Genomic DNA, 23,022 nt, shown 5'->3' on the forward strand with positions numbered 1-23,022 from the left:
GTAGCCAGGCTGGCTTCAAACTCACTCTGTAGTTGGGCATGGGCTTGAACTCTGAGCCTTCTTAAACCTTTTGTCTAGTGCTGGGGTCATAGGCAGGTGGCACCACTGTTTGTTTTGTGGCTGAGTAGACGCCCTGTGCCAGGCAGCATAAGGAAGAGCTGCTGTACGTGAATAGACTCTGTCCGCACGTGAACGACAAGGCCGTTCATTTCCACTGGAAAGACAGTGTGGTACCATATATAGGGGAACTTTCCAGATTCTTTTTCTTTGACCACATGTATAATTACAGAAACACATCAATTCCCAATTTCCCTTCCTAGTGGCCACCATCCTTATCCATGATCATCTCAGCCTCAGGTTTTATAGGCAAGCTATCTTTTTTGGCAAACCTTTTTTTTTTTTTTTTTTTTTTTTTGTTTTTCGAGACAGGGTTTCTCTGTGGTTTTGGAGTCTATCCTGGCACTAGCTCTTGTAGACCAGGCTGGTCTCGAACTCATGCCTCCCGAGTGCTGGGATTAAAGGCGTGCGCCACCACTGCCCGGCTCCGGCAAACCTTTTTTTTTAATTTATTTTTTTATTTTTTGGTTTTTCGAGACAGGGTTTCTCTGTGGCTTTGGAGCCTGTCCTGGAACTAGCTCTGTAGACCAGGCTGGTCTCGAAATCACAGAGATCCGCCTGCCTCTGCCTCCCGAGTGCTGGGATTAAAGGCATGCGCCACCATCGCCCTTTTTTTTTTTAAATCCTTGAGACAGGACCTCACATAGCTGGTTCCAAACTCCCTTTGTAACCAAGGATGATCTTGAACTCCTGACCCTTCTACCTGTACCTTCCAAATGCTGGGATCACAGGCATGTTCCACCATGACCTGCTTTGGCAAACATTCTTAACATTTGAATCAAAAACTTCTGATTTAGAAATTTAGTTACTCTGAGAAGTCTTTTGAGAAGTGCTCTCTCCCTTCCCCTCCCCCTCCCTTCCTGCCTTAAATGAGTTGGGGATTATTATAAAGAGAGTTCAGGACCAGTGAGGTGGATCAGTGGGTAAAGATGCCTGTTGTCAAGCCTGCTCACTTGAGTTCCCCCTGTGGGACCCACATAGTGGAAGGAGAGACCCAGCTCCCACAAGTTGTCGCCTGACCTCAGCCCATGCCTGTGGTGCACACATATCCATCCCAAATAACTGTATTTTTTAAAGGGAGAATTTAACATAGGTTTAAGTAAGCAAGGAGTTATGAAGAAGAGGAGAAGAAGGAGAGTACGCACTCTGGAGCCTCAGTGTGGCTTTCTCGAGAGAGCCTTCAGTTTGAACGAAAGCTGTTTTGTGTAAACACAACTTTGCCTCTATATGGATCAGTAGCGCTAAGGTATATGTGTTGTATGAGTCTTTCTCTGTCCCGCCAGCTCCCAAATAATAACATGGAGATTTATTATGAAAGCTTAGCCTACAGCTTAGGCTTGTTCCTAACTACCTCTTATAACATAAATTAACCCATTTATATTAATCTATGCTCTGCCACGTGACTAGTCTGTTACCTCTCCTCCTGCACATTTGCTGGCTCTGCATCTCCTGGCATCTCCATCTTTCTTCTTCCCAGAGTCCTTTCTGTCCCCAGAAGTTCCTAAGCTCTTCCTGCCCAGCTATTGGCCATTCAGCTCTATTACACCAATCAGAAAGCACCTTTGCAAAGACACACCTTCACAGTGTAATCAAATATTTCACACTATGTCTTATTGAAAAGTATGATAATGGGGGCTGGAGAGATGGCTCAGAGGTTAAGAGCACTGGTTGCTCTTCCAGAGGTCCTGAGTTCAATTCCCAGCAACCACATGGTGGCTCACAACCATCTGTACTGAGATCTGGCTCCCTCCTCTGGCGTGCGGGCATACATCAAGGCAGAATGTTGTATACATAATAAATAAATCTTTAAAAAAAAAAGAAAAGTATGATAATGACATGATGCAGCCTGGAAAAGATGCTTATATACACTGGAAGATAGTTTGCAAGATTTTCTTGAGCTGGTTCAGCAGGTAAAATGCTTGCCTCCAAGCCAGATGACCGGAGTCCAATCCCTTGGTCTCCACAGTTGCCCTCTGATCTCCACATACATACCATGTCATGAATTCACAAGCCATGTGCACCTGGCACATGTAATAAATGTGATTAAAAATTTTCTTTCAGGGGCAGGAGAGATGGCTTAGTGGTTAAGAGCACTGGCTGCTCTTCCAGAGGACCCAGGTTCAATTCCCAGCAGCCACATGGCAGCTCACAACAGTCTATAACTCCTGTTCCAAGGGACCTGACACCCTCACACAGACATACATGCAAGCAAAACACCAGTGTACCTAAATACGTAAATAAATAAAACTTTTTTTTTTAAAAAAAAAGAAGTTAGCTGGGCAATGTTAGTGCACACCTTTAAACCCAGCACTTGGGAGGTAGAGGCAGGCGAATCTCTGAGTTTGAGGCCAGCCTGGTCTACCCAGCAAGTTCCAGGGCAGCCAGAACTGCATAGAGAAACCCTGTCTCAGGGGAAAAACAGTTCTTCCACTGAATGTAAACTGGTGCTGCCATTAGGGAAGTCATCACAGGATCAAGAGGAGCGACTTCTTGCTGGCCACCTGAGCCAAGAACAACAGATTTCCTCAGTGTTTGTATTCTACACTCCTGGACTGGGGAGTGGCTGACGGTAGGTTCCTCCCTTCTGTTTCTGGAATCCCATAAGTGCTGACTCACCCGAAGGAGGAAGTCAGGTCTCCCCCCCACCCCCCACACACACACTGACAAGGTCAAAGGAAAGTTGGTTCCAAGAAAGAAGCAAAAACTGCCTTGTAGGGCCAGAGTAGAGAGAACACTCAGCACACCCAAAGCCCTGGGTTCGAGACCCAGCATCACAGAAAGCAACACCCTACTTCCAGAGTTGTTTTGTTGTCTGTGTTTCCTGTGAATTTGATCTGGGAACTGCCTGCTCCTTATGTCGTGTCGAACCGATCTGATCAAAACTGTGGCCCACTATCCACAAAATTTCCATCCTTCCACCCCACCCCACCACTGTTTTGTTTTTGAGAGGTTGCCGGGCCTGAACTCCAGGGTCTGGTATATACTGTAAAGTACTGTACCTCTGAGCTGTACTCACAGCCCATTCTTGTAAACTTTGGATCTGTGAAGTTCATCTACAGATCCTAAGAACCCAGTACCTAGTCCTGGCTATATCTCTATACCCCTAGATTTACTTTTTTGCTGTTGTTGTTGCTGCTGGTGGTGGTTTCTGGAATTGTTACCAGGGGAGTTTTTTTTTTTTTTAATATTTTATTTATTATGTGTACAGCATTCCTTCCATGTGTGCCCGAAAGCCAGAAGGGGGCACCAGGTCTCATTATAGATGGCTGTGAGCCACCATGTGGTTGCTGGGAATTGAAGTCAGGACCTCTGGAAGAGCAGTCAGTGCTCTTAACCACTGAGCCATCTCTCCAGCCCAAGAGGGGGGCGGTTCTTTTTCTTTATAAAAAATAATTTAGCTTTATTTTACGTGCACTGGTATTTTGCTTGCATAGATGTCTGTGTGAGGGTGTTAGGTCCCTGGAACTGGAGTTCACCACTGAAACCATCTCTCCAGCCACCTTCCTTCTGGGATTTCTAAGTCTCATTGTTAACTTAGAAGGAAGCTCAGAAGGATCATTTTATTAGCATTTGGGAGAAAACCAGCAGGGCAAGCAAGCTATAAACTTTGGTAGCTGCCAGGAGAAGAGGAAGAAAGTCTGGAGTTAGGGTCAGCTTGACGGTTTGAAAGGAAATGGCCCCAAAGAGAGTGGCACTTTAGGAGGTGTGGGCTTGTTGGAGGAAGTGTGTCACTGTAGGAGCTGACTTTGAGGTCTCTTCTCAAACTTCACTGCCAGTCGATTTCTTGCGGCCTGCAAGACGTAGCACTCTCTGCTCCAGCACCATGCCGGCCTGCACACTGCCAAGCTCCCCTTCATGATCACAGTGGACTGAACCTCTGAACTATACGCCACACCAATAAACTGTTTCTGTATCAGAGCTGCTGTGGTCATGGTGTCTCTTCACAGCAATGGAGACCTAACTAGGGCAGTCAGAAGTGGCGGTCTGCAAACTGTAGAGAGAAGGGGAGGGGATCTTCCAAGAAAGCAGAAAGCCTGGGGTGTTGAGGCAATCATGCTTAGAGTTTTGGCAGGCATTCAGATGAGAGGGGGCAGGAGGAAATGGCAAAGTTAGGCTTTTTAAGATAAAACTCAGAAAATCTGGAAGGCTTAGCAGGGAAGATATGTATACAACTGTATACACTGGAGCCACAGTGTCTTGTCAAGGCAGTGGTTCTCAACGTGTGGGTCTCGGCCCCTTTGGCAGTTCCTTTCACAGGGGTCACAAAGGTCATCAGAAAACACAGTTATTTACTTATGATTCATAACGGCAGCAAAGTTATGAAGTAGCAACAAAGTTTTACGGTTGGGGGTCACCACAACAGGAGGAACTGTATTAAAGGGCAGCGTTAGGACAGCCAAGGAATCACTGATTTAAAGGGATAATTATTCCTCCCATTTTCTTATTCCGTCTACAGGTGAAACTTTCCCTGGCCAGGTGATTGTCAGACCCAATTAGATTCCCCTCCTTTTGTTTATTGTGTTTCTCTTCATCTTAATTTTAAGCTCAAGGACCATTTTATTAGTTTGAAACAACAAATAGAAATCAGGACAGACAAGGTGTAAATCTCTGCAGCTACTGGGAGGGAAAAGATGGAGAATTAAAATTGAGTCATGTCTATTTGAGTTAAGGGCCAAGAAAACTGGCAGGTTCCGCAGTGGAGGCTGGCAGGGAGGGAGGTTTCAGAGAAAGAGGCACAAAGCCTAGAGTGCCAGGACAACCATGCTTAGGACTGGGCTGGTGTCTGAAGAAGAGAGAAATTGAAGAGTTATGATCAGCTCCCAGTTGGGTTAACTCTAAGGGAGGAGACACCAGCATATAATGTTCTAGTGCTTGGGCCAGGGCAGAGCGAAACGTTCTGCCCAAGGCCAGAGAGAGTCTCTTCTCTTGACACAGAGAAAGCGGCTTCCCCTAAAAGGGCCTCAACAGAGTTCTGAGCCTCTGCCTTCTCATATGGAATTTTACATCCTGGAAAGGGTTTTAGCACGTGTGACACACGCAACAGTGATGTGAAGGTCAGAGGACAATTTGCCAGGAACCCTTCTCTCCTTTCACCGGTGAGCCCAGGCACCTTATGCCCGGAGCCGGCTCACCTGCCCTGGTTCTAGTGTTACCAGGGAAACAGGAGATGGAATTCAAAGCTGATTATGAGGGGAGGGTCCATCTCCAGTGGCTACCTAGCCATCAGTCTTCTGTAGCCTAGGCTGCCCAGAGCTCAGGATCTCTTGCATGTTTCCCTGATTGCTGGGGTTATAGGTGTAAGCCATCTTGCCCAGGCTTTAGTTTCCCCCTTTTTGGCTGAGGAAGTAGACTAGCTCAAGGTCCTCTAGAAAGGTTTTGGCACAACATTAGACTGAACTCAGTCTGAGCCTTTGTCTAGGTGGCCTTGAAGTTAAGATTTGTGCAAGGCTTGGTGTGGTGACACATGCTTAGAACCCTGGCACTCGGGAGGCAGAGGCTGTGGGATCACAAGTTTAAGGACAACAATCTGCATGCTGCATTCCAGGACAGCCAGGGCTACATAGTGAGTGAGACCCTGTCTCACAGAAACAGATAGGACTGGGAGATTGCTCATTTGGTAGTGCCTGCCATGCAAGCTCGAGGACCTGAGCTTGATTCCAATGTTATTTCTTTTCTTTTTCTTTCTTTCTTTCTTTCTTTTTTTTTTGTTTTTTGTTTTTTTGAGACAGAATTTCTCTGTAGCTTTGGAGCCTGTTCTGAAACTAGCTCTTGTAGACCAGGCTGGCCTCGAACTCACAGAGATCTGCCTGCCTCTGCCACCTCTGCCACCTGAGTGCTGGGATTAAAGACGTGCACCACCACTGCACAGCCTAAGCTCCAATTTAAAAAGATTTGTTTTATTTATGTATGTGTCCATGTAGGTGTTTTATCTACATATGTGGCTGTGTACCATGTGCATGCCTAGTGCCTGTGGAGGCCGGAAAAGGGCACTGGGTGTTAAGGCCAGCTATCAGCCACCATGTGAGTGTCCTTCTGCAGAGCAACAGGTGCTCCAGCTGCTAAGCCACCTCTCCAGCCCCATAAGCTCCACTTTTCGACATGATAAATTTGATCATTCTAGGTCTTCATGAAAGTGTGGCTGTTGCCAAAAAAGTGTTGGAGCGCAAGAGTGAAGCTCTGCTTATACACACTCAGGAGCCTCTGCTTAAAGGCGGTCCTCAGAGCGCCAGAAGAGGCTCCAGTGTACGCTTTGGTGCTTACAAAGGGTCTAGACAAGCAGAGAAGGAAGGGAATACCTAATCTTTCTGGGTGTTGGGACTGCACAATGCCACCACCCCCCTAGTGCTGAGCTTCCCTGGTTCCAGCCACCAGCGTCCACCTAGACAGCTAGTAAATAGTATTCACCGTGTGAAGTATTCCCTGCTTACACATCACCAGGTTTCCACCTTTATACACGTACCAAAACCCACCTGAGTTCCTGTTTTGTAGATTATTTTTATCTATTACTGTTTTATTTTTTGTTTTTTTTTGAGACAGGGCATCTCTGTGTAGCCCTTACAGTCCTGGAACTCGTTCTGCAGTTCAGACTGGCCTCGAACTCAGAGATCCCCCTGCCTCTGCCTTCCAAGTGCTGAGATTAAAAGTGTGCACCATCACCACCACTGGTCCTATGTGTGTGCAGGTGCTGGGTTGTGAGCTGCTTGGTGTGGGTGCTGGGAAATGAACTCAGATCCTCTTGAGACATCTCTGCAATCCCTGTACTGAACAAATGTCTGTTTCTGTAGCTAAAATAGAATCTATGAGGGCAAGGACCCATCTCATGTCATAGGTTTCCTAAATACTGGTACCTTTTTGATTTTACATTCTTTTTTTTTTTTTTTTTTTTTTTTGATTTTTTGAGACAGGGTTTCTCTGTAGCTTTGGTGCCCATCCCGGAACTAGCTCTTGTAGACCAGGCTGGCCTCGAACTCCCAGAGATCCACCTGCCTCTGCCTCCCGAGTGCTGGGATTAAAGGCGTGCGCCATGATTTTACATTTTTTTTATGTGTATGGGTGTCTGTCGCACATGTATGTCATACACATGTATGGGGGCACCATGTATGCAGTGCCCAGGGAGGCTAGAAGAGGGCATCAGACACCCCCTCCAAACTTTGTAAATCACAGTGAGCCACCAAGTGTGTGCTGGGAATGAACTCCAATTATCTGGAAGAGCGTCAGTGCACTTAGCTGCAGAGCTGTTTCTGCAGCCTCCACTGGTACCTCTTGTAGGTGATAGGGCAGGGGGTGGGGTAAGCACGGGCTGTGTGGAGACTGTGTTCTAGCTGAGTGGTTAAGAATCACACCCTTCAGGCCTGGGGATGTAGCTAAGGGGTAGAGTACTTGCATAGGCCTTGGACTTGATTACCACCCAGAAGGAAAAAATAAATGTTCCTCAGCTGACGTGAATGATTTCAGACTAGCCTGGGCTACTATTTAATGAGACCCTATCTCAAAAAGAAGAACAGAAGAAACAAACAAAAAGCTGGGCTTAGGTAGGACATGCTTATAACACAAGTACTATGAAGGTAGAGGCAGGGAGGGGAAGACGGAGGAAGAAGAAATTACTTATATTTGGCTGTTAACTGCCATCTTAACAATCCAGGACTGAGAAGAACTGCTAAAAGCCCTCGCACTGGGGGCAGGAGGGATGGCTCAGCCATTAAGATACTGTGTTAAGAGAAACCCATGTACATCTGTCTAAGGGGTATCAAGGATTTATTAAGATAGGAAAGGGGAAATCCACTCACGAATACAGGAGATGGTAAATCCAGTCACAGAGTCCTTGGAAAGCTGGGGACTGATCACAGGCTGCTCCATACGACCTGCCTCAGTCTTCACCACCGGAGAGTGTGCCCACCCCTCTTCCTTCCTTATAAAAGATCAGGTAGGCAGACAAGAAGCACCTCCTCTCTAGGGCCAGATAGCCCAAGGTCATGGACGGAACCATTACAGTACCACTCTTCCAGAGGACCGACCAGTTCCCAACACCCATATCCAGTTCAGTTCCCAACACCTATATCCAGTGGCTCACAACCGCTTCTGCTGCCCCCCAATACAAATGTGACATGCATACACACACATTAAAAAGTAATAAATAGGGGGCTGGAGAGATGGCTCAGAGGTTAAGAGCATTGCCTGCTCTACCAAAGGTCCTGAGTTCAATTCCCAGCAACCACATGGTGGCTCACAACCATCTGTAATGGGGTCTGGTGCCCTCTTCTGGCCAGCAGGCATACACACAGACAGAATATTGTATACATAATAAATAAAAAAAAAAAAGAAAAGAAAAAGTAATAAATAAAAGGTCCTGGATGTGGCTGGCAATGGCTCAGTGGGTAAAGGAGCCTGCCCAGTCAGAGCCTGACAACCTGAGTTTGATCCCCAGATCTGCAAAGGGAAGATCTGACCGCCCATGGCATGTGAACCCACACAAAATAAGTAACTCAAAATCCCTGGAGAGCTTGTTTAGCATGTACAAGGCCCTGGGTTGGATACACTGCATACACCTGGCATGCCAGTCCACACTTGGAATGAACACCCACCCTTCAACGTCCCTGGAGTTACAAGCTGAGCTACTCCGTTCAAGTATAAAATAAACTACTGTAGTAATATTGAGCACGAGAGGTTTGTGCCCAAACTGAGGTGGATCTCTTAAGGCACATAAATGTCAAGTGCACTCTGAGAAGACTACCGGAAACTGGGAAACACAGCAGGAGCAAAGCCCACAGACCAGGCTTTCCTAGGAAACATTGACGCTCGGGCTAAAAGGATCATGCCTTATGCACACTACACACTCCCCATCGTCACCACAAACCCGCCTTCCATCCCTCTTCTACCTTTATTAGACTTTTGTTTCCTATGTGCTTGGAATGTAGTCTTTTCTTTCTCCATACGTAGTCTGGCGAATTTCATACCACGGGCTCTCCCCAAACAAGGAATTGTCTCCTCTGACTTCCCGAAACAAATGAAGGGGTATTCTCAAGCAGAAACTGTGTGTACTAGATTGTTTTAGCCATATTATGAGGTCATAATGGTGCCACAGCCCAGGATGTGGCAAACTCTAATAAACAGTTGCCTGCACAATTGAAAACGGGTTAGCTCCGAAGGGGGAGTAGAAGAAAATGACTCGAGACAGAGGGGTGAGTTGAGCTCCTTGGCATGTCTTCACAGAACCGAACGTGGGCCTGGCAGACGTGATGGGCCAAGTTATTAGCAGCATCTCCTAAGTAGGTCAGTGTTTCCTGCCACTTTAAGACCAGAGGCGTCGTTTCGGCGTCTGCGCACTGGGAGAGTGACGCCTCTTTTCCCCTCCCCCCCCCCACGCCCCAGCCCGCCGCATTCTCCCGTGCTCCCCTCCTTCGGGTGGGGTAATGGTCCGTCCCAGAGTGCGGCCCTCATCCCGGAGGGTGGCGAGCCAAGTGGTACGTTCCACGGCCGCGCACCTCCGCGGTTTTCACGGCGCCCTTTGTTCTGTTTCCCCCTAGCAAATAAAGCATAATGGGCTGATCCCACAGAAGGAGGGGGAGCCGGGTTAGGGACCGGTCTGAGCCGGTCTGTGGCGCAGGCGCAGTGCGGATAAACAGGAAGCGGGCGGCAGAGGCAGCGGCAGAGGCAGCGGCAGTGGCAGCTTAGGGACTCCCGGGGCTCCTAGCCGAAGAATTAAGGCTGTTTGGAAGGCGCCGGACGCTGAGGACGGAAGAAGGCGCCTCGGGCCTCCTCCCGTGCAGACGCAGCGGCGCTCTCGCCCTCCGCTTAGGCTCCCGGCTCCCGGCCCCCAGCCCAGGCGGAGGCAGCGGCTGACAAAGGGCTCGAGCCGGTGCCGCCGCCCTTCTCATCCGGGCACTCGGGCCCCCGCCGAGAGGAAGGGGGAAGGGCGGAGGGGGAGGGGAAGGATCCCGGGAGGCGCGCGCTCGGAGCCGCGGCCCTTTGCAGGGCTCCGGGCCTGTGGCCCAACGGACCAAGGCGGAAGAGGAGCTGCGGCGGCGGTGGCGGCGGCCGGCGGCAGGAGGATGGTGCAGAAGGAGAGCCAGGCGGCGCTGGAGGAGAGGGAGAGCGAGCGCAGCGCCAATCCTGCTGCCCCCTCGGGGGCTTCGTTGGAGCCGCCTGCAGCTCCGACGCCCGGAGAAGACAACGCATCCGGAGCCGGGGCGGCGGCCGGGGCCGGGGCGCCTGGAGGAACCCGTAGGTTCCTGTGCGGCGTGGTGGAAGGTGAGTCCGCCCTCCAGCCCCGCCCCGGTGCCCAGCACTTGGTCCCCCGGGAGAGGCATTCTGGTGGGTCTTCATGGGGTTTCACCCCCCGCCTCCCCAGGTCGCAGGCTTGCCCTTGCTAACGCGGGTGTGGGGGAGGCGAGAGGAGACGGAGGGAGGGACACACTTCTCTTCCTCCGGTCTTGAGCGTCCGATTCTCCTGGCCACTCAGGAGCCTGACCCCACCCTCCTTGGGCTTGGAGCCAGGCAGACCACGGAGGAGGAGGCGGGGGCAAGGAGCCTGTTGTCGGCTCTGTGTTTCACTTCTTTGTACCTTGGGATCTTAGTCCCCAGGGTTGTCTGCTTTGAAATAAGGAAATTTGTGCAGCGCTCCGGTCCTCACCCTTGTCAGGGGTTGGGGAATTCAGCCCACACAGGTACGCTTGGCAGTGAAGGGGAGCGCAGTTCAGCCTGTAGTACTACACACCCTGGCTTAGGGTATTTCTTTGCTGCTCTGCAAGCCTTACAAGCCTCCTCTCCCCTGAAGACTCATCTGCAGTCGAGAGAAGTGTCATGCTTACCAGTTGCTGTTATTCTACTGTGTGTGCGCGCCTGTGTGAAAATTTCAGTATACCATTCTGAGAACATCTGTGATGTGGAGTTAGGATTCAGTAAAAGGTTTGGTTTTTATAATTACTGTCTTCTCATTCACAGTTGAAAGGCATGAGGGACGTTTTGGTAGTGAGGGAAGATTGCCAGATCATCTTACTGCAATTTGTGAATAAGAACGGGCAGATTCTGAACTCAGGAAAGCACATTACCTTAGTTCTAACCTAACTACGTCGTAGTTGGGGGTTTTCTTATTTATTTATTTATTTATTTATTTATTTATTTATTTATTGGCAAACCCAAGGTTTCCCATCCCCCCATTACTGGAGAATATAAAAACTAACACTCAAACCAAAAGGGCTGTAAGTAGGATTCTTGGTTGATAGCATCAGCTTTTCCCAGTCTCGTCACCATGTATTTTGAAAGATAAAAGATGGTCGTTAGGGTATTTTAGATGAAGATGATTTGCGGGGAGAGAACATTCTTGGCAGCTGCAGTAGTAAAACATGAGACAGCTCAGCAAAATTATTTTACAAAATTTGGGGGAGTACTGTTCCTACTGGAGTCAGTATTTATGAACATGTGAGTGCTTTGTTGTACATACTGGATTTGCCAGAGTGCAGAAAGATTTTAGAAAAACTGCGGTGGAATTTTTTTTTTCCTTAAAAAAACAGGGAAGGCCTGGCAGTTTTATTTGCAACAAAATTGTGTGTCTAAAACAAGTTACACAAAACGTTAAAGTCTGCATGAATTCCGTGTTTGCAGACAGGGTCTCCTGAAGCCTAGGTGAAGTACAGAGTGACCTTGAACTTGTGACCCTCCTGCCCTCTGGAATGGCTGAGATTACAGGCCACCATCCCAGTTTAGGTGTAAATTTCTTTGCTGTTTGTTGTTGGGGGTGGTTGCGCCCCCACCCCGGGGCATCACACTGGGGGGATCTGTATTGTCAAAGGTCCTAGGATGGTGACTGGTAGAGCTAACCGTTCATGTTGATATGTCTGTAATCTGCATTGGTAGGCTGAGAGAAGGGGTTGAGGGGTTGAGGCTGGCCTGGGTTACCGAGTAAGACCCTGTTTAAGCAACAGCAGAAAGTGGAAGTGTGAAATGAGGTATGCTGGAGTGCATGTCAGGGAGCCTGGCAGTGTGTTACCAGAAATGAGAGGAGATAGCTTACTGTGATTTAAATGGGTTTCCCTAGAATAGTATTAAAAGTATGTTAAAATGAAGCTGTCTTCAGTTGTTTTCCCTCTTGTCATTCCCATGTGTATATTTTTCTTAAATGAGCACTGAACCAGCCCCAGTGTATTAAGTGCTTCTCGGCAGCTTCCTATGAAGTGTAGGAAATAGTGTAGTTATAACCAGGGTGGTTGTTCTTCCTTGCCCTACAAACCTTGGTGGTTTTTAACTCTTGTGTTAATAGTACACGTCCTCTTTGTGGTTCAATTAATCCAAACCATAAACCTGGCTCTGAAAGAGTTGCTGAAGATTAAATTGTTAAAATTAGGGGCTTGAGAGATGGCTCAGCAGTAAAGAGCACTTCTTACTCTTCCAGAAGACCTATGTTGCATTTACATGGCTCCTCAGAACCAACTCTAATGCCAGTTAGTCTGTAACTCCAGGGAGTCCTGCTTCTTTTTCCCTCTGAGGGCACCACACACGTACATGTTTACAATAGAAGGTGCTGCTAGGGTTTAATGGTGATTGATTGTTGTGCCATTCTTTTTGGGGTACAGAATATCTGCCTAGGATTAGAGTTCCTGTGGGAGAATGCTTGTGTGAACACTGAGGAGTGCTTTAAAACTGTGTTTTGCAGGGGAGATGGCCACACAGCATGCATGTGGAGGTCAGAAGACAGTTTGCAGGAAGCCTTGTGGTCCCAAAGATTGTCAGACTTGGCAACTGCCTTTATCCGCAGAGTCATCTAGCTGTCCCCAGTGCTTATTTTGACCATCTTTCATGGTGCTTCTGAGTTTTCCTGATCTCTTGCTAATGATTAGGCTGAGACTGGTTGAGGGAAAGGTTAGATTGGCTGTGAGGTGTCTAGTGGTGTTCCTAGTGAGCTGGAGTGCTCCAAATGCCAGCTTTACCCTTAGTCAGTTTTTTTAGACATTGTTTCATTATTATTTACAGTTTTCATTTAAATGCAAAATAGATGTAACTAGAAAAACAGTATAGAAGTTTGTTTCCTACAGTGAACACTATGGTGTCACTTACATCCCTAACTAATCTATCTTTTTTTTTTTTTTTTTCCTTTTTCTTCTTGACACTGGGTTTCTCTATAAGCTCTGACTGCCCTGGAACTTGTTCTGTAGACCAGACTAGCCTCAAACTGACAGACATCCTCCAGCCTCTGCCTCTTGAGTGCTGGGATTAAAGGTGTGCGCCACCACCACCACACCTGCCTCCTAATTTTTCATTTCACAACTTGATTCTGAAATTAAGAGAGCTTGAAAGTTTACTGTTCAGGTCAGCACCGCTGTTGGGTTTGTGAATATGATCATAGCCTGTTACTAATTAATTAATTGGTTCCTTTTTTGTTGTAGGAACTTTTCAAAAAAGGTGATCATAGCCAAGTGTGATGATTCACACCTGAAATTTCAGCACTTAGATGACTGGGGTAGGGAGGTGGCTACAGGGTCTAGCTAGACCAGGCTAAGCTAAAGATCTATTGCAAGAAGTGTGTGTCTATGTGTGCACATGTGTGTATATGCCTTTTTCTAACTCTCTGATCTCATTAACTTGTGTAGCTCTTAAAATCACTCCTCTAGAAGTAATTGAACTCCCTTTTAGTTTTTTGAGACAGAGTCTCACTGTAGCCTAGGTTAGCCTGGAACTGTGTAGTTCAGACTGGCTTCAAACTTAGGCCAATTCTGCCTCTGCCTCTGTGCTGGGACCACTGGCAGAGCCACCATGCCCATTTCTTAGTCTCCCTCCTAGCGTTAAGAGTTTGGTTTGCTCTGCTTTTGTTCCTTGATGACTGAAGTCCCACAGTCATTCAGTTCCAAAGAAACACACAGAGGTCTACATTAATCATAAACTGATTGGCCTATTAGCAGACTTCTGATTAACATCTTACATTAACCCATTATTGTCTGTGTTAGCCACGTGGCTCAGTACCTTATATCAGAGAGGCATTCTCATCTTGCTTACTCTGCATCTGGGTGATGACTACAGACTGACCCTTTCCTCTTCCCAGAATTCTCCTGTTCTCATTGCCCCACCACTACTTTCTGCCTGGCTACTGACCAATCAGCATTTTATTAAAAATAGTACAGGTGACATGATAAAAGACCATTGTCCCCACAGCACTTCCCCCCCCTTTTTAAACAAGAACTCTAAATCTAATATCCTTTGTTTAGCTTTTCTCCTGACTGTTATCCGTAACAACTTGTAACCAACATCCTAAACAAAGGCAAACATCCATAATCCATATTTTGGGAATACGGGCATGGTTTTCCAGGCTACTTCCTGCTGATTGGGGATGCTGATAATCTTACAGGGACCTAAAGAAATTTAGAATTATGATCAAGTCCTGACTGGAGTATCCTGTGAAGCTTGATCATCTTGAAACTGTTCTGGATGCAGAACTCAGACATCTGGGCCTTCCATTCCTACTGGAGATTTCTCAGGGGGTCTTCCTTGATCAAACCTGATTTTTTCTTAACTCAAAATTGAATCCACAGCTTCTCATTTCCTGTGGAAACAAGCAAAACCTTTTCTCCAAAGTAACATACCTTTTGAAGTCAGGGTATTTTCAAAATACATATGTTGGATTAATCTAGTATTGACTGAGTTTTCTTTTTTTTTTTTTTTTTTTGGTTTTTTGAGACAGGGTTTCTCTGTGGTTTTGGAGCCTGTGTATCTTTGGCTGTCCTGGCACTCACTCTGTAGACCAGGCCTATACTTCCTGCCTGGTTACTGGCCAATCAGCATTTTATTAAAAATAATACAAGCGGCCGGGCGGTGGTGGCGCACGCCTTTAATCCCAGCACTCGGGAGGCAGAGACAGGTGGATCTCTGTGAGTTCGAGGCCAGCCTGGTCTACAAGAGCTAGTTCCAGGACAGGAACCAAAAGCTACGGAGAAACCCTGTCTCGAAAAATCAAAAAAAAAAAAAAAAGAAAAAAACATAAAATAATACAAGCGACAGGATAAAAGACCATTGTCCCACAGCACTCCCTAGTTGTACGAGTGCTTGCCTAGTATGATCAAGGTTCTCTGGTCATTTCCAGTATGGGGGGGTGTGTGTTTTGTTATGTGGGTACTGAAAATGTATACTCTCATGAATACTAAGCCAGTACTGAATTATATCCCCAGCCAGCAGGAAGAGTTCTTGCTGGCAATAAAAGATGGTAGGTCTGGGTTCCTAAGCTAGCATGGTGATGATGCTCTCTGGAATTCCTGTGCTTAGACACCAGAAGAAGAGCATTGCTGCAAGTGTGAGGTCAGCTTGTACAATCGCTAGGCCAACCAGGGCTCCATAGTGAGACATCGTGTCTCACTAAAAATAAAACCCAGTCTTACACACAGTAAATGTTAGAGAAGGAAATTTGGAAATTTAGGAATAGTGACGAATACGTGACCTTACCACCTCTCACAGATAAACAGTGTTTCATTGTGTAGTTTTCAGATTCTTCTGTGTTTTATCCGTGTGGCTCAGACCCAGGGCCTCTGGTAAATGAGGCTGTTTACCCAGGAGGCCACACATTTGTCAGCACCTCCACACATTTCGTAGAAAACAGATTCCATGTGTGTAACCTCCTTTTTCTTAAGCTGCACCTCATTTTCAAAGCTGAGAGTAGTTTTATTTTTCTTTAATTCCAGGGTTTTATGGAAGACCTTGGGTAATGGAACAGAGAAAAGAACTGTTTAGAAGGTAAGTTTCGTGTGACGTAGGAGGCACTCTCGCTGGATGAGCCTGGTGTCGTAGCAGGAGTTGCTATCCTGTAGTTCTTTCCAAACTGTCTGGGGAAGCTGAACAGGTTGGGCTTTGTCTGCTTTATTCAGAGTTCTCTTTATGTTCAACACTTAGTATGATGGTGCACTTTGTGATATTTAATTAGTTAAGGGCTGGAGAGAGGGCTCAGTGGTTAAGAGCACTGACTCCTCTGCCAGAAGATCTGGGTTTAATTCTCATATTCCCGCACCCATATGGCAGCTTATAACTGTAACTCCAGTCCAAGGGGATCTGACACCCTCACACCAATGCACATAAAATTAAATAAATTAGAAAAAATTCCATTGATAATTAAAGTTTAACAGAATATTACTGGTTTGTGATGAGATAGAGGTACATCAAAAATAGTAATTGAGATTTATAGTTTATTAATATTTCCTACTTATGCAGATGTAATTTTCTTTCTCTTAAGGCTTCAGAAATGGGAATTAAATACATACTTGTATGCTCCAAAAGATGACTACAAACATAGGATGTTTTGGCGAGAGATGTATTCAGTGGAAGAAGCTGGTAATCTTTTGTGTGTGTGTGTGTGTGTGTCTTTGTCTGTGTGTGTGTCTGTGTACATACATGCCTGCCCCTTAACTTGAACCCTGTGCAGGCAGGTGTATGTGTATGTGTGTCTGTGTTCATACATGCATGCCCCTGAACTTGAATACGTGTGCAGGCAGGTGTATGTGTGTGTGTCTGTGTACATATATGCATGTCTCTGAACTTGAACACGTGTGCAGGCAGGTGTTTGAGTAGGGAGTTTTTCTCTTTCCAACTGAAAGCTTCAGAGATTGAATTCTGTCTGTCAGACTGTGTGGCAAGTACTTTTATTGTCCTTAGCCATCTTGCTGGCCGGGTGGTGATGTTTTTTATTTTGATCAATTGAGTTCAAAATAGTGAGTGAGGGGACAATTTTAAGGTTGTACTAGACTCTCACTAAAAATTATATTTTCTAGGGCAGCAGAGATAGCTCAGTGATGGAGGGACAGTAGTAGTGTGATAGCTAAGTGACCGCTGTGATAGACAGATGAGTAGATGGATGGAGCTGTGTAAATTTAGCCTAGGAATTTCATTTACTCAGATAACCCCTTCCAAAAAGTATTTGAACCTTTCAAATGTTAGGAGAAATAGAAATGGGTTGCATTCAGTAAGAGAATTGACAATTGAGGGGTTTTAAGACAAGACTGGTACCCGGGTGTCGGTGGCGCACGTCTTTAATCCCAGCACTCGGGAGGCAGAGGCAGGTGGATCTCTGTGAGTTTGAGACCAGCCTGGTCTACAAGAGCTAGTTCCAGGACAGGCTCCAAAACTACAGAGAAACCCTGTCTCGAAAAACCAAAAAAAAAAAAAAAAAAAAAAAGACAAGGCTGGTGAAATGGTCTACTGTGTAAGGTACCTGCCATTAAGCCTGGCAACTTGAGTTTGAGTCTCAGGACTCACATGCCGCTGTCCTCTGTCCACACACTACCTTGTTAACACCAAATGTTTAAGAAACTATTTGAAAATGAGAAAAAAAGGTCTTTTTAAAATATTGGTTCAAACCGTCTGCGGGCTGGCCGAGAGGCTAGAGGCGCCGCCCCGGGTGCGGGAGGTGGCCGGTTCAGATCCCGGCTGTGTCTGTGTCTGTCTCTGTGTGTGTCTGTCTGTCTGCGCATGCGTGCCACCCATCCATATATCAGAAAAAAAATAAAATAAAATAAAATATTGGTTCAAATATCTGGGTGGCGGTGATGCACTCAGGAGGAAGAGGCAGGAAGATCTCTTGAGTTCTAGGCCAGCCTATTCTACAGAAGTGAATTCCAGGACAGGCACCAAAACTACAGAGAAACCCTGTCTTGGGGGGGAAAAAGTTCAAATAAAAGTGTGAGCTTTTGTGAGATTATCAGGGTATACCAAAATACTTCCACGAATATACTTTTTAAATTTTTTTTCTTTTTTTGTTTTTTTTTGTTTTTTCGAGACAGGGTTTCTCTGTGGTTTTGGAGCCTGTCCTGGAACTAGCTCTTGCAGACCAGGCTGGTCTCGAACTCACAGAGATCTGCCTGCCTCTGCCTCCCAAGTGCTGGGATTAAAGGCATGTGCCACCACCGCCCGGTTTAAATTTTAATGCTTAGCATTAAAGAACCTTTACTGTAAATTAGAAGAGATAATTTCTTCAGTTAGAAGGGACAGTTTGTTTAGCATCCTATGTTGCTTTCTAAAACCAAGACTCTGTTCTTTAGAGCAACTTATGACTCTCATCTCTGCTGCTCGAGAATACGAGATAGAATTCATCTACGCTATTTCCCCAGGCCTGGATATCACCTTTTCTAACCCCAAGGAAGTATCAACATTGAAACGCAAATTAGACCAGGTAATTCTTTTTTATTTTTCCTGACTCAATATTGAAATGGGGTTTTCTTAATTGCTTTATGATGTTAAAAGGAAATATTGGTGAGAGAGATGGCTCAGTGGTTAAGAGCACTGGCTCCAGAGGTCCTGAGTTCAATTCCCAGCGACCACATGGTGGTTCATAACCATGTGTAGTGGGATCTGATGCCCTCTTCTGGCATAAAGGTGTATATGCAGATCGAGCACGTAAATAAATCTTTTTAAAATAAAAGGAAATCAAATTGATACTTTATTTCTGTAGCTATTACTTTCATAATTGGGTAGAGAAGTATTTGTCAGTCAAAAAACTAGAGAGCTGAGCGGTGGTGGCGCACGCCTTTAATCCCAGCACTCGGGAGGCAGAGGCAGGCGGATCTCTGTGAGTTCGAGGCCAGCCTGGTCTACAAGAGCTAGTTCTAGGACAGGAACCAAAAGCTACGGAGAAACCGTGTCTCGAAAAAAATCAAAAAAAAAAAAAAAAAAACTTAACTAGAATACCATAGATCCCCGTGCCTCTTCTTCCTGAGTACTGGTATTAAAGACTTGCGCCACCGCTGTATGTTTTGTTCTTTTTTTTTTTTAATATTTATTTATTTATTGTGGATACAGTATCCTGTTTGCATATATGCCTGCTAGAAGAGTACACCAGACCTCATGACAGATGGTTGTGAGCCACCATGTGGTTGCTGGGAATCGAACTCGGGTCCTGTAGAAGAGCACGCAATGCTCTTAACCGCTGAGCCATCTCTTCAGCCCCACATGTTTTTGTTCTTTAAGAAAAGATTCGTATTGGTGGTATCACATGGCTTGTAAAACTTTGAAGGTAGGAAGGTGGGTGTGGCGATTCATTATATTTCAGTATTTGAGAGTAAGAGAATTTCTAAAATTTTGAGGCCAGCTTGGCCTCCAGTGTGAGACCCTCCCTTAAGAAGGGGACGCTGCAGAGATAGCTCAGCAGTTAAGAGCACTGGCTGTTCTTCCAGAGGACCCGGATTCAATTTCCAACACCACATGGCAGCTCACAATTATCTATAACTCCAGTTCCAAGTGAATTAGTGTTCTATCCAAGACTAGATCAAGGCCTAAATATTTCATAGATTGAGTATACTTGTTCTTCATACTTTTGTAATTTTATGAATTTCTTGGATCTTCTAGGATAGGTTGCTTTGTATAAACAGTGTTTGAGGGCTAGAGAGATTGCTCAGCCGATAAAGGGTAGGCTCACAACCAAAAATATAAGAGTTCGTTTTTCCAGCACCCACGGCTATCTCTCCAGCAACCAGACAAACAACCAAGCAAGCAAAACCATTGTTTGAACATTTACTCGATTCATTCCCAAGTGAGAATTGGGTCCCAAAACACTAGCTATATTAACTTAAAATTGCTGCCACTTAAAATGTAAAAAGATCAGATACTCTTTGACATTCCAAGGAAAATATTTGACTTTGATGTAACCATAAGTATATATTTAAAATACTTTTCTCTGAGATGAACTAATAAGCGTGTTTTTTCTTTTCTAAGGTGTCTCAATTTGGGTGCAGGTCATTTGCTTTGCTTTTTGATGATATTGACCATAATATGTGTGCCGCAGACAAAGAGGTGTTCAGTTCTTTTGCACATGCACAAGTTTCTATCACAAATGAAATTTATCAGTACCTAGGAGAGCCGGAAACGTTCCTCTTCTGTCCTACAGGTATTGTATATAAGAACTGAGTATTTAACTAGTATTGGAATATGTTAAAAGGATCTATGTGAGCCAGGCGTGGTGGCTCAATACCTTTAATCCCAGAACTCAGGAGGCAGTGGCTAGTGGATCTCTGTGAGTTCGAGGCCAGCTGGTCTACAAAGCGACAGCCGGTACTGTCTTGAAAAGCCAAAAAAAAAGTATACATGACATCTTTTCCGTCATGTATAAAAGGAACACATGTTTAATACTTTTTTATTGATATTTATTGAGCTCTACATTTTTCTCTGCTCTCCTCCCTGCCTCTCCCTTCCCCGCTTCAATCCTCCCCCAAGGTCCCCATGCTCCCAATTTACTCAGGAGATCTTGTCTTTTTCTACTTTCTACTTCCCATGTAGATTAGATCTATGTAAGTCTCTCAGTGTCCTCATTGTTGTCTAAGTTCTCTGGGATTGTGGTTTGTAGGCTGACTTTCTTTGCTTTATGTTTATTTTATTTATTTATTTATTTATTTATTTATTTATTTATTTATTTATTTATTTATTTATTTTTTGGATTTTCGAGACAGGGTTTCTCCGTAGTTTTTGGTTCCTGTCCTGGAACTAGCTCTTGTAGACCAGGCTGGCCTCGAACTCACAAAGATCCACCTGCCTCTGCCTCCCGAGTGCTGGGATTATTTGCTTTATGTTTAAAAACCACCTACGAGTGAGTACATGTGATAATTGTCTTTCTTTGTCAAGGAACACATTTTTAGAAGACATTTTTCAAAGTCATATAGGAAAAATTTAGGACCTTATAATACCAAAGAAGTAGGTTGGAGATGTTATGTACTTTTTAGTATTAGAAGTTGTTAGAAATATTTCTGAAACGCGAGCTCTCGGCCGACACCAAATTCCCAATCAAGCCAAATCAAAACAAGCCAAATTAAGAAATACCAAGGTTTAATGGGAGTTCTATGCTCTCGGTGGCGCCGCACCAACGGTGTGTCCTCTTTTGGGAGCTCATTTAAGTACCCTGGGGAGGGGTCAGGACCTGGCCTGCAGGGATTTGGAGTCCAGACCAGGCCTGGGGGCTGGGATAGATGCAAGGGGCTGGAGCCTATGCTCCCAACTTGACATTCCAGACTCTTTGGATATAGGGGTGACAGAAAATTGAAGTGGTAATAATGACAAACATTTAGGCTCTCTTTGGAAAAAAGGGCGTAGACTCAAATCTGGCTACTTCCTGCGGGCAAGGGGCCACGCGGGGAAGGGGAGAGCTTAGGTGTCCACGTTTAGCAATAGGTGTGGCTGGAAAGGCATCCCGTGTACTATCACCCCGGAGAAGGCAGGTGTCTAGGAAAAGAATTGTTATCATTAAAGATGAGTGTGCCAGAATGTGAAGCAGGTAGGCCCTTCATTGTGGCATCCTAGAAAACCGGAGGATGGAAGGTCCTGTCTGCTGGACAGACCAAGTGTCTTGAGTAGGCACCCGCTTGAGCCTGGAGAGATGGTACCAGTATGGGTGTCCCAAGAGCTTGGCAGCCGATGGAGTGGTGAGGATTACCGTGTGAAGTCCTGTCCATCGAGATTAAGAGACTAGGAGTTAACTGTTTGAGGAGTACTCTGTCCCCTGGGGAGAGCAGGGCAGGTTTAGGGGCCTTAGAGTCCACTGGTGTAGTGGCAGGAAGACAACTGTCAGCGTGTGAGCGGAGAAGGGACCTTAAAAGGGAGAGGTAGCGTGTAACCATTACATTTCCCGGTTAAAGGAGGAGAATAGAATTACTGGAATGAAAACTGGAAAAAAATCAAATTTACATGATTTTAACTTAGTCATGTCTCACTCCCTTCCCTTGTTCTCTTTTTCTGCCCATGCATTTCTGCCCCCGTTTCACTCCTCCCACTCTCTCTGGCTCTATTCTAGCAGTCAGAATAGAACGTGTCCCCGCTCTGCTGCTTGGTTTTTCGCTGAAAATGTTTTCATCCTTAGTCACCTCTCAAAATTGACCTCTGTAAATTTTGCTCACCTTTTTTCCCCTTTTTGTTTGTTTGGTTGGTTTTGATTTTGGTTTTTTTCGAAACAGAATTTCTCTGTGTAACCCTGGTTGTGCTGGAACTTGCTTCTGTAGTCCAGGCTGTCCTCAGACTCAGAGATCAAGCTGCCGCTGCCACTGCCTGGTCTAAAGGTGTGGGCCACCACTGTCTGACTCACTTTGGTTTCTTGTTCAGGAATTGTTAGTTGTGAGGGGTAACTGGTCAGAATTCTTTTCCAGTGTGGGTGTTGGGTTTGGTCTCACCAGGCTAGCAAGTTGGGGATTAAAGTGGGGGTGATGTGCACATATCACCATGGCAGGTGTTGTAGGAGGCCGCCCAGACTCCCGAAATAATCACATAAAAACTATTATTTATTTATTTATTTTTTTTGAGACAGGGTTTCTCTGTGGTTTTGGTTCCTGTCCTGGAACTAGCACTTGTAGACCAGGCTGGTCTCGAACTCACAGAGATCCGCCTGCCTCTGCCTCCCAAGTGCTGGGATTAAAGGCGTGCGCCACCACCGCCCAGCTGGATAAAAACTATTATTTAAATCACTGCTTGACCAGTCAGCTTATGTGTATTGCTAGCTAGCTCTTACATCTAGAATTAACCCATTTCCATTATTTTATATTTTACCACGAGGCTCATGGCCTACTGGCAAGGTTCTAGCTGACAACTCACATCTACTCCACCTATTCTCTCTCCCAGCATTCAATTTAGTTTTCCAGCCTACTTCTATTCTGCCCTGCCCAGGCCCAAGACAGTTTTTTTTTTTTTTTTTTTTTTTAAATAGCCAATGGTGTTCATAGCATACAGAGGGGAATCCTACATCCGCAGGATTAATTATTTTTTTTAAAAAGATTTATGTAAAAGCTTATAAAATGCAGTTCTAATGACTGGGATTATAAGGATTGCTTGGTACTACTACTAAAAATTCCAAGGATTTGTTTTTGAGATAAAGACTCTCTTGATGAAGAGTTAATCTGTGGTACACAGGGAGACCCTTGAGATTTTTGTTGTTGTTTGTTTTGTTTTAAAAACACGGAGATGCAGGGC

At 45.6% G+C, this 23,022-nt stretch overlaps 1 protein-coding gene across 1 annotated transcript in view; it reads left to right on the top strand.

Moving 5' to 3' along the window:
- The first annotated feature begins 9,738 nt into the window (after window positions 1-9,738).
- Window positions 9,739-23,022, top strand: part of Oga (O-GlcNAcase) — a 42,234-nt gene continuing 28,950 nt past the window's right edge. Inside the window, exons 1-5 of the mRNA XM_057777484.1 lie at window positions 9,739-10,365; window positions 15,777-15,828; window positions 16,322-16,419; window positions 18,123-18,253; window positions 19,792-19,963. Coding sequence (XP_057633467.1) covers window positions 10,167-10,365; window positions 15,777-15,828; window positions 16,322-16,419; window positions 18,123-18,253; window positions 19,792-19,963 — 652 coding nt within the window. The 5' untranslated portion in view covers window positions 9,739-10,166. The remainder of the gene's footprint in view (window positions 10,366-15,776; window positions 15,829-16,321; window positions 16,420-18,122; window positions 18,254-19,791; window positions 19,964-23,022) is intronic.

This window comes from Chionomys nivalis, chromosome 8 (assembly GCF_950005125.1).
Source record: "Chionomys nivalis chromosome 8, mChiNiv1.1, whole genome shotgun sequence".
In the NCBI taxonomy this organism is placed as follows: domain Eukaryota; kingdom Metazoa; phylum Chordata; class Mammalia; order Rodentia; family Cricetidae; genus Chionomys; species Chionomys nivalis.